The sequence below is a fragment of the Peromyscus eremicus genome, chromosome 8a (assembly GCF_949786415.1).
Source record: "Peromyscus eremicus chromosome 8a, PerEre_H2_v1, whole genome shotgun sequence".
In the NCBI taxonomy this organism is placed as follows: domain Eukaryota; kingdom Metazoa; phylum Chordata; class Mammalia; order Rodentia; family Cricetidae; genus Peromyscus; species Peromyscus eremicus.
The window spans coordinates 18,379,059-18,390,726 of record NC_081423.1 but is presented as its reverse complement, the minus strand read 5'-3'; the positions used below and the strand labels follow the sequence as shown (position 1 = coordinate 18,390,726).

General features: G+C 51.9%; 1 protein-coding gene across 4 annotated transcripts in view; it reads left to right on the top strand.

The window, feature by feature from the left end:
- Positions 1-11,668, top strand: part of Ift140 (intraflagellar transport 140) — a 91,326-nt gene that overhangs the window by 73,698 nt on the left and 5,960 nt on the right. For all 4 annotated transcript variants that reach the window (XM_059270310.1, XM_059270311.1, XM_059270308.1 and 1 more), the window contains 8 exons: positions 5,647-5,824; positions 6,688-6,878; positions 7,319-7,414; positions 7,635-7,767; positions 8,411-8,554; positions 9,954-10,082; positions 10,211-10,393; positions 11,324-11,530. In XM_059270310.1, coding sequence (XP_059126293.1) covers positions 5,647-5,824; positions 6,688-6,878; positions 7,319-7,414; positions 7,635-7,767; positions 8,411-8,554; positions 9,954-10,082; positions 10,211-10,393; positions 11,324-11,530 — 1,261 coding nt within the window. The remainder of the gene's footprint in view (positions 1-5,646; positions 5,825-6,687; positions 6,879-7,318; positions 7,415-7,634; positions 7,768-8,410; positions 8,555-9,953; positions 10,083-10,210; positions 10,394-11,323; positions 11,531-11,668) is intronic.

Genomic DNA, 11,668 nt, shown 5'->3' with positions numbered 1-11,668 from the left:
GCCTTGAACTCACAGAGATCTATCTGCCTCTGCCTCCAAAGTGCTGAGATTAAAGGTGTGCACCACCACTGCCCGGCTGGGGTTCTACCTTGGGATGGAGATACAGGTTCTGGGAGGGCAGAGCAGGGTGGGGAGGCACCCGAGACAGACCGTCATCTGCTGTCAAGAAGCACGTGTGCTCAGACCTGATAGGGAAGGGGCCTCACTTGAGGAACCTCTGGCTGGGGTTGTTCTTGTGGTCAGGGAGAGGCGGAATTCTGGGAGGGGGCTTGGAGCACTGTGCAGGCTGGGATGGCTCATGTGGTTTCTGACCAGCCAGCTTTGCTTACTGACATGGCGATTGTTCCCCTGAGGCTGGACAGGAGCAAGACAGGTGACTATACTATCATTTGCTCTCCTCATAACCCTTCAGCTCTGGTGAATGAAAACAACCAGGTCTGAGCCAGGCGGTGGTGGCGCACGCCTTTAATCCCAGCACGGATCTCTGTGAGTTCAAGGCCAGCCTGGGCTACAGAGTGAGTTTCAGGAAAAGGCGCAAAGATACACAGAGAAACCCTGTCTCGAAAAAAAAAAAAAAAAAAAAAAACAACAACAACCAGGTCTGAGACTCTGTGCCCTACCTCCAGAGACCCTGATCCTCCCGTAAAGGGATCCACCCACCAGGGTTGTAGAGAGGCATAAGTGAACACAGAATGTAGGTGCTGTCAGCTGCTGACCCCAGCCTCTAGCACATGCACCCAGGACAGTATTTGGACACAAGAATCTGGTGCTGACTAGTGCCCAGGTAGTAATGGTACAGCCTTTTCCTGTCTTCATGCACCGACGCACTGATGTGCGTCGGCCACCCCCGACTTCCTAGTACTGCTGCCTTCGGTCACATGTTCATGTAAGCAGGCTCCATGTCCTCTATAAGTTCACATTCCAGTCGTCAGGCCTGAGAAGGTCTTGTCAACTCGGAGGGGTTTTCGATTTCCCCTGAAGTTTGAAGCCAGTGTCACTGCGGCTTAGATATAGTTTCCATTCTCCTTGCCCTGAGCCTGAAGGAAGTTTACTTTTCATTCTAGGTCTCTGGGTCCAGCCTCTCGGTGGGTTATGCGCTCTCTCTCTCTCTCTCTCTCTCTCTCTCTCTCTCTCTCTCTCTCTCTCTCTCTTTCTCTCTGTGTTTGTTTGTTTGTTTGTTTAAGGCAGGGTTTCTCTGTGTAGCCCTAACTGTCCTGGAACTCCCTCTGTAGACCAGGCTGGCCTCAAACTCACAGAGGTTTGCTTGCCTCTGCCTCCTGAGTGCTGGGATTAAAGGCGTGCGCTGCTGCTGCTGCTGCTGCTGCTGCTGCTGCTGCTCCCGCTGCTCCCGCCACCGGCACCACCATCACCACCACCATCACCACCACCACGGCCCGACCTGTGGGTTATGTTCTAAACAGAAGGAACTTGACAAGCAGTGTGGGGTGCTCTCTGCCTTCTACTCATGCTATGCCTCAGAAAACACTTGAGGACAACTGCCATTGTTCCCTAAAGTGCCTCCCCCCCAGAGGCAGAATTAGGGTGCCACATCTCCAACACATCTTCCCAAACACAGAATAAAGCAGGTATATTTGAAATGGAAATTTCCCAAGGTTTCCATTAAAAGAAAATCTATTTCCCTCTTTTTTTTTTTTTTTTTTTTTTTGTTGTTGTTGTTTTGGTTTGGTTTGGTTTGGTTTGGTTTTTCTAGACAGGGTTTCTCTGTGTAGCTTTGGAGCCTGTCCTGGAACTCACTGTGTAGACCAGGTTGGCCTTGAACTCACAGAGATTTGCCTGCCTCTGCCTCCCAAGTGCTAGGATTATAGGCGTGCCCCGCCGCCGCCGCCACCACCACCTGGCTCTATTTCCCTCCTTAATTAAGCCAGTTATCTTTAGGTAGTTATTAAATGGCTAATTTCTAGTGAGAACCGAACATGTAGTTTCAAACCCAGGCAGCTGTTTTAAGAGTTCTCTAACTCCCAGGCTGACGTGATCCTTCTGCCTGGACCTTCTGTAGCTGGTACTGAAGGACACCTCAGATAGGGCCCTTGGGATACCCCTGTTTTTCCTTTCCTGAGCTGGGTGGGGAGGAAGCCAAACCTTGTGGGAGCTTCTGCCGTACATACCACCAGGTGTCTGTGCACTCAGCATCTGCCTGTCTGTGTGGGAGGGTAGTCAGGGAGAGATGGAGTCAGGAGGGTCCTGTCTTGAGATATGATGCTGTCCTCAGAGGATTTTAGGCTCCTGTGTAGCTGGTAGGAAATCTCTGACCCAGAGGACCCCAAACCAAGCTGGAAGAGTGTTACTGTAGCTGCATGCTCATCTACCCCCCACTCTCCACACTGCCGCCACCACACACACACACACACACACACACACACACACACACACACACACTTAGACAATCAGGGAACATCACAGTGTAGATCAGCCTACTGGTCCCCTAGTTGCTCACTCAGTACAGATCCAGCTGAGCATAGGTCCTCCCAGAAATTAGGCCTGTGGCACAGCCCCCTCTGTGACCACATCTGCTTCTCATCTAGGTGCCTGTAAGCTGATGAAGTGCAGATGTGATCCTTCTCCACAGAGTAACTCAGACAACAGGAAATTCTCAAGCCTTGGACAGGGCCTCGAGGGTGTTTACTTCTTGGAATTGATGCCAGATGCACAGATCCCAGAACTCTGCATTGAAGTTGGAGCTGTCCCATCCTTGGAGAGAAAAGTTGTCAGGGAGTTGTGTGCAGAGAATGTCAGGAATCTTGTGGGAGTTGAGATGGTCCTGGTCTAGAGACAGCCACAGGAAGTACAGTGTGTATTTGTGGAAAAGGCTGGCAGCCGTTTCTTGGACCTAGGCTCTTGCAGGAGCTGAGGCCTGGCCCTCCCCATGTGATGCACAGCAGCTTCAGCCCAGCAAGGGAGGGCCTTTGCTGACTTTTAAGGGACCCTCTCCCAAATTCTCCCCACCTGGCTGGGGCCTGTGCCTCTAGCACAAGCTCTTCAGACCCCCTGCTTGATTCAGTCTCAGGCAGAGGCCCATGTGGAAATAGCCAGACATTTCAGTGATGTGAAAAGATCTTTGTCATGTACAGGGTCAGGGAAGCACAGCAACACCGAGACAAGTCTCCAGCCTGTCTCCCACTCAGCAAAAGGGCCAGACCCTCCTGGTGGGAAAAGAGAAGACCCAGGGCACATGCCAGCCACCTAGCTTTGTCTACAGGCCAGTGATTGCACTTATTTAGTTATATATTTCCCAACATTGGATATGGATACAGCCGTTGCTTTCTAGACGGTGCAGAAGAGGGGCTACCCAGGGACACAGAGGCAGCCAAAAGGCCATATCCTCCCCTCCATCTAGCCCTCACACCCAGGCCTTAGGAGGCAGTGAAAGTAAGCTGTTCTTTTGGTTTCATTTTTTTGAGACAGGCTCTCACCATGTAACCCTGACTATCCTGAAACTCACTGTGTAGACCAGGCTGGCCTCAAACTCACAGAGATTCTCCTGCCTCTGCCTCCTGCGTACTGGGATTAAAGGTGTGTGCCACTACATCCAGCTTTGCAAACATTTTTTAAGCATCTAATCATGTAAACTAGTAGGAACAGGATGATTTTTTAAAGGGCCTCATATCTAGCTACCATCTTGCTATAGACACAACCGCCTGTGCTTCATACACTCAGCTAGCCCAGCAAGCCCGGGAGGGCACTGGCAGACCCTGTCCCTTCTGAGAGTTCTGTGTAGCTCACTGGAGTTGTGCTGAGAGAACCAAGCATTCCCTTTGGGATTCCAGACTTGCCACTGGATGGCATTTCTAGAAACAGCTTTGACTTAAAGAAACCTTCTCCAAAGAGTTGGCAGGCATCCCACAGGATCCGACATGAGGCCCAGAGCTCCCTTGTGATAGGCCATGCAAAAGGATAATAAGGAGTTTAAAGAGTGGGACTTACTGCTTGGGGCCCCAGAAGCCAGCCTCTGCCTGATGTGTATCCAGGCATAGCAGTTCCTGTCGGGATGCTGCCCTGGCCAGGACCGTGTGGCCCGAGCAGGTTCTCCACATATGCTGTCTCAGGGTTACCATGAGTCATTGGATTTCCAAAGCCCAAAGCAAGAGAGCAGTGAGTTCACCTGCTGGAAAAATAGCTCAGCAAGGTGCTGCCCGATGACTGGCACTTCTTAGAGGTCCTCAGCTAGCTCATGTGTCACCTTCTCCAGAAAAGCTCTTGTGTGTTTTGAAAATTGCAGCCCAGACTGTGAGAAGCCCCAGGAGAGGCTGTGAAGGGATGGAGTTGAGGAGCCTGTAGTTGGGGAAGTTGAAGCCCTCCACAGCTGGCTAGGATTGAAGCATACATGCTTACCTCTCTCCTAGCACAGCACCTTGACCCCATGTTACTACATAGACCTCTGGTCAGGCTTCCCCCCCTATAAGCAGTAGTCACCACGAGTGTCACTGCTAAAATGTAGACATGCTTGTCCTCCTCTTTCTTGATACATATATCTGTGGAATCAGAGTTCTAGCAGGCCCCAGACAGGTCAAAATAACCGATGGACAGAATATGCTGGCTTGAAGGAAAGGATACCTGTATATGTAAATTTTCAACCATAGACACAGTGGTGGTCACCCCCACCCCAGCCAACACCTGAGCTGACTTATTTGGTGTTTTCCTTCCACTTCCATTCAAATCAGGGAGTCTAAATGTGGGTCATCCATGGGTCATCTAGCTGCCCACAGTAGGACTTGGCCCAACAGATTGAGATTCCTCTTACCCATCTTTCTTCCTGGACAAATCTTTAGGAAAAGGTTCAGGACAACTGTGTTTCAGCCCCCCCCCCCCCCAGAACAGCAGCCAGCCTGGTGTGGGCAGCTGCCTTCCAAGTTCCTTAGTTCTGCCAAGTCTGTGAGGCTAGGAAAGGACAGACCTGCCCTGCTTCCTGAAAGAAGGCTGCCACTCTGGCCAGGCTTTGTCTGGGGAGAGCCTGGAATGTGATGAGAGGGCCTGAGGTAAATGCTTCTATAGGGATGCTCCTGTCAGCACGCCCCGAGGCCTTGTGGCTGCTCTGCATAGTGGGGGGGGGGGGGCAGGAGGGGGTTAACTGCATGTGTATGTGCATTCCTGTGTGTGTAACACTGCCGTGGTCTTAGAACAGGAAGAACCTATTTCCAGTTATCCTAAGCAGAGGCGGGGACTGTGTGGATAATAAACTGGTTCCTTTTTCCACCTCTCCATTCAATGTCCCAAACTATGTGTTTACAAAAGGCTTCTGTGCCTGAGGCAGAGACTCTCTGAGAAGGTCCAGGCTCACAGTGGACTACCTCAAAATGAGGGACAAAGAAGGGTCCACTGTCCAGCCACACATCAGGGTCTGGCCCTGCTCCAGGCCCCTAGATTGAGTTGGAGTTGTGGACTCCCTTCACCCCACCTTTCCAAACACTGACTTCTGTCTGGGAGAGGTAATGTAAGGCTGTCGTGGCCCCTTCTTCCTGTAGGGTCCCAACACTGGAAGTAGTCTAGGAAACAGGAGTCCATTGCTCAGTTGTAGGATCCATCCCCCCACTTGGTGGTTATATGCACCATCAGATGCTAAGAAGGGGCTGGTGGGCACCCTAAGCTCTGGGTTGCAAGCTGACAAGGTCGCCTATCTTCTGCCTGCAGTGAGACTGTCTGGGAGAACCTGGCACGCATGTGTGTGGAGACTCAGAGGCTGGATGTTGCCAAGGTGTGCCTAGGGAACATGGGCCATGCCCGTGGGGCCCGGGCACTTCGGGAAGCTGAGCGGGAGCCAGAACTGGAAGCCAGAGTGGCCATGCTGGCCATCCAGCTGGGCATGCTGGTGAGTGGTCCCGGTCTCAGACAGACAGACATCTCTTGGGGGCAGAGAGGAAGGTGGTTATTCCTGCCACATTGCCAAGCTGAGCCTGCAGTAAAAAGGGCAGAGGCTGCTAAGCATAGACCTTCCTCAGCTAAAGTCTAGTAATACAGGGCTGAGGAGATGGAGGGAGGCTGGCAGGTGGACAGGCAGAATCTGGCTATTGGTCTCTTGGGGCATGGAGCCTGCAGAAAGGAGACAGAAGGTGTTCCTGGTAGATGTCCATCTACAAACAGGAGTCCCTCAAAATAGCCTAAACTATCAGGCTGGTTTCCTAAGGCCTCTGGTCTCTACTGGGGCTACTTCCTCCCGCCTTCAGCCCAAAGATACTGACGCATTCCCCACAGTCAGGTGCTGCCGCCTTGACTTAGTGTGCATACAACAGACAGACCTCTGAGCAGGGAACTGGGGGGTGCAGGCATTCCACCCACACATGGACTGCATGGCAGGAGCACCCCAGAGGATTTCCATATTTGTAGGGGAGCACAGGAGTTCTGCAGGACTCCCCCGGTCCCCCAGAGGACAGCTGGGCTATAGCAAGGTTAAACATTGCCTCGGCAATGTACAGGTCTAACTGGTGACTGGAAAGTCACATGGACACACGTTGCCTGTCTTGACTGTGCCAGCCCTGTGCATGGTGTCCAAATGCATCCCAAGTGTGTGTCCTCAAGGCATGCTGTGCATCTTTGTCATGAGCTTGTGGGGGCAGCTATTGTCCTAGTCTGTGAAATGACCTTCGCAGCAAAGTGACATTGTGACAGCCCCTTGTGGTGGCCTTTCTAAAATATCAGCGCTGTGATTGAGCAGGCATCTCTCTTAACCCCCAGGAGGAGGCTGAACAACTCTACAAGAAGTGCAAGCGCTATGACCTCCTGAACAAGCTCTACCAGGCCTCAGATCAGTGGCAGAAAGCTGTGGAGGTGGCTGAGCTCCACGACCGCGTCCACCTGCGCACCACCTACTACAACTATGCTAAGCACCTGGAGGCCAGTGCTGACTGTGGCCTGGCCCTCAATTAGTGAGTGGGACTCGGGCAGGGATGGGCCTGACTGTTCTAAAAGGAAGAGTCTCACTCTTCTGTCCCAGGACGGCCCATGTGATGCTCCACAGGAGCTCTCCAGGAGCCTGGGTTCTGGGACAGGGTGTTTGACATTCTGTTGTGTCAGTCAGTGTGGTACATACCAGACTTGGGGACCCCTGAGGAAAAATGTGCCACGGGGATAGAGCCACAGGGAAACCCATTCCGAAGCTGGGGTGAGCTGTGCTTAGAGTCATGTCCATGATCTGAACTTGTCATGATAAGCTCTGAGGTATGGCTAACACTCTGGTCCATATAGCACACAACAGTGCACAGACCCCAGCGCCGCAGGTCAGGTGTACTGCTGTCAGGCTGCTCCCTGCACTCTAGGATGTAGCCCCTGATCCTGAAGCAAAATGGAACGGCTCCTTCTTCCACAGCTATGAGAAGTCAGACACCCACCGTTTTGAGGTACCGAGGATGCTCTCAGAAGACCTGCAGTCACTGGAGCTCTACATCAATAGGATGAAGGACAAGTAAGTGTCCCAATGGGACAACCCCTCCCAGTTGTGTGGGTCTGCCATGAAGTCTGGCATGGTGTTGTTCCATGTCAGAGCGGGGAGTGATCCAAGTGCAGGCCCTGGAACAGACTCCAGAGCTGTCCCTTCCCGTCTCATGCATCACCTGTGGGCAGTGATGGTGCAGGGTGTCAGCTCCAGTCGGGGTGAGACCCTAAGCTCCAAGGGTCTCACACAGGACCCTGTGGAGGTGGTGGGCCCAGTACCTTGAGAGCCAGGCAGAGATGGACACTGCATTGCGCTACTACGAGCTGGCACAGGACTACTTCTCCCTGGTCCGCATTCATTGCTTCCAGGGCAACGTTCAGAAGGTGAGAGTGCTTGGGGAGGTAGAGATAGATAGAGCACCTGCCTGCTGTGCATGGGGCCCTCGGTTGGATCCACTGCGTGTGTGTGTGTGTGTGTGTGTGTGTGTGTGTGTGTGTGTGTGCGTGCGCGTGCGCACAATTTTAATTTTAAGAAAGAAAGGAAGGTTAGGGGGTGGAGAGATGACTCAGCAGTTAAGAGTGCTTGCTGCTTTTCCAGAGTTGAGTTCCCAGCATCCATGAGGGGCAACTCACAACCACCTGTTAACTCTAGCTCCAGGGCATATGGTGCCTTCTTCTGGCCTCCATGGGTACTGCATTTATATGCACAGACACATAAACATAAAAATTAAATATTTTTAAAGATAAGTGGGACTGGAGAGATAGCTCAGCAGTTAAGAGCACTGGCTACTCTTCCAGAGGACCTGGGTTCAATTCCTAGCACTCACATGGCAGCTCACAACTGTCTATAACTCCAGGATCTGACACCCTCACACAGACATACATACAGGCAAAACACCAATGCACATAAAATAAATAAGTCTTTAAGAATAAAAAATCGCATAGTGCATGCTGTGGGAGTGGACCTGTTTGAGTGGAGTGAAGCTGCTGGATGGAGGTAAGACTTGGCTGCTCTGGGTCTTTGTAGGCTGCCGATATAGCCAACGAGACTGGAGACTGGGCTGCATCCTACCACCTTGCCCGGCAGTACGAGAGCCAGGACGAGGTAAAGCAGGCAGTGCACTTCTACACACGGGCACAGGCCTTCAACAATGCCATCCGCCTGTGCAAGGTATGTGGTTCCACATTCCACTCTGTTGTGCCACATCCTGCACTGCTCGATCCTGGAAACCTGACTGGGGTAACAGCGGAGTAAAGAAATGACAGATACATGTCTAGAAAGGCTGGGTGGGGTTGGGTGAGCTGTGCTTAATCTTAGGGAGAGCACCTACTAGCAAACCAGAAACTCAGTGTGTTTAGTATGTGCAGCAGAAGGAGGAGGGCTTAGCGGGTCTTGGGAAGAAGTCTCTGTAGGGGAGCAGTCTCAGGCTGTAAACATCTGGGAAGAGGGAACTGTAACACTTTCTTTACACACATCAGGATCATCACACAGACCTGAGAAAGGCTTCACCAATTCCCCTGAGCCTGACCCAGGGAAGGTTTTGCCATTTCTTTTTTCTTTTTTTTCGAGACAGGGTTTCTCTGTGTAGTTTTGATGCCTGTCCTGGATCTTGCTCTGTAGACAAGGCTGTCCTCGAACTCACAGAGATCCGCCTGGCTCTGCCTCCCGAGTGCTGGGATTAAAGGTGTGCGCCACCACTGCCCGGCCAGTTTTGCCATTTCTATGGGTCTGAGGCATTGGATTCCTTAACATAGCCAAGGCCAGTGTCAACAACACACATTCACACAGGGGTTCCTCCTCTCCCCACACAGTTGCTGTTTTCAAAGTTCTATATTGAGAGTACTTCAGCCTGGCAGTGGTGGCTCACACCTTTTTTTTTTTTTTTTTTTTTAATTCGGAGCTGAGGACCGAACCCAGGACCTTGTGCTTGCTGCGTTCTACCACTGAGCTAAATCCTCAACCCCCGGTGGCTCACACCTTTAATCTCAGCACTTGGGAGGCTGAGGCAGGTGGATCTCTGTGAATTCGAGGCCAGCCTGGTCTACACAGCAAATTCTAGAATAGCCAGAGCTATTACACAGAGAAACCCTGTTTGAGAGGGGGGAAAAAAAAAGGTGTTTCAAACACAAAGGTTCAGAGGCCTGGATTGTGAACACTGTCACCCACTGCTGGTTTCCATATTCACTTCTGGCACTCCTGGCCCTCCTCCCTTCCCGGTTCCTCTGACATTGTGACTCTGTCCAGTGCTCCTGAGCCAGTAGTAGGCTGACACTTACACATAGTCAGACACCTCATCAAAAGCTGTTGGACATTTGTATGAATACCCCCTTGAGGTCTTGTTTCTGGAGTTCTCCCCACCTCGGGTGTTAACTTGCAGTACCCTGTAAAACAGAACAGAAGGCATCTGAAAGTCCTGGTACTCAGACTGACCTAGTAAGGCCTGCTGTGCCTTAAAACTGAACTGGCACAGATCCGTTGGTGATACCAAACACAGCCACATTCACAAATCTAAGTGGGTTTGGGTAGGCCAGACAGAACTGCCTGCACAGCCACACCTTCCTCCCCGCAGGAGAATGGCTTAGATGACCAGCTCATGAACTTGGCCCTGTTGAGCTCCCCAGAGGACATGATCGAGGCAGCCCGGTATTACGAGGAGAAGGGCGAGCAGATGGACAGGGCTGTCATGCTGTATCACAAGGTGAGCAGTTGGCCTCCATTGGGGACCTGCAGAGACTAGAGACACCTACCTTCGTGAAGCTCCAGAAAAACTGGCTGGGTGCATTCTTGGGACCTCAAGCAGCAACTAAGTTTCACCACTGCCCATAGGCTGGACACTTCTCCAAGGCCCTGGAGTTGGCCTTCACCACCCAGCAGTTTGCAGCCCTACAGCTCATAGCAGAGGACCTGGATGAGAAGTCAGATCCTGCTCTGCTGGCCCGCTGCTCAGACTTCTGCATTGAGCACGGGCAGTTTGAAAAGGCTGTGGAACTTCTGCTGGCTGCCAAGAAGGTACAGGGATGGCGCGAGCCACGGGGTGGGCGACACTTCGGCTATTTCTGTTTGTTACAAAGTCTTAAGAAGGCTGCGGCCGCAACTTGGCTGGGAGTCAGGAAGGGGGAGGTCTCAAAAGTTCACCCAGCATAGTACACCAAGACCCCTCAGCACCCAGCCCACATCTTCAGCTCTGACCAGGCAGTTGGTTCTTGTGTGTGTGTGTGTGTGTGTGTGTGTGTGTGTGTGTGTGTGTGTGTGTACATGGTACACCAAGACCCCTCAGCACCCAGCCCACATCTTCAGCTCTGACCAGGCAGTTGGTTCTTGTGTGTGTGTGTGTGTGTGTGTGTGTGTACATACAAGCAATGAAATCACACAACATAAATTTCCTGTATTTTGGGGGCTTGTTTTTCTAGATAGTGTCTCAAGCTGGCCTCAAAATCCTAGGCTCAAGTGACCCGGCTGCCTGAGCCTCTGAAGTAGCTAGAACCATAAGCACATGACACCATGCCCAATACAGGCTGGAGGGTTGCTGTTTTGTTTGGAAGATGGTGTCTATCTCTATAACCTAGAGATGTGGCCATGAACTTACCATGAAGCTCAACCTGGCCTGGTACTCACATTCCTGCCTCACCTCCCAAGTACTAGGATTACAGGTGTGCACTACCACACCTGACTTTGAAGTCTTTTGTAATGAAAACATACATTGTTGGAGTTTTTCCCACTGCAAATGTTAGTCTTCTGAGTTACTAAAAGCATGAGGGAAAATAACATATCTGAGTCTGTCCCTTAGCTTGGTCCTTTTCATGTCCGACTCAGCCACAGGCAGTGGCCAGCATGGAGCCAGGGGCCCAGCTTCCTCTGAAGGGGTGGCAGATGTGAAGGAAATCCAGGCTCTCAGCAGCTCAGCCACAGCCCTGCTTTCTCTCTCTGGCACTCTTGCAGTATCACGAGGCTCTGCAGCTGTGCCTAGAACAGAACATGACCATCACCGAGGAGATGGCGGAGAAGATGACTGTGGCCAAGGACTCCAAGGATCTGTCTGAGGAGTCGCGGCGTGAGCTGCTGGAACAGATTGCCAACTGCTGTATGCGTCAGGGCAACTATCACCTGGCCACCAAGAAGTACACGCAGGCTGGGAACAAGCTGAAGGTGAGTCTGTTTGGCCCACTGTGTCTCTGCTGGGCCATTTTTTGGGCATTTGGGCACATGCCCTGCTGCTTCATGTACCACTGAGTAGCCTGAGCAGGGGGCAGCCTTCCTAGCTAGGATGTTGAAGGCCTGGGGAGT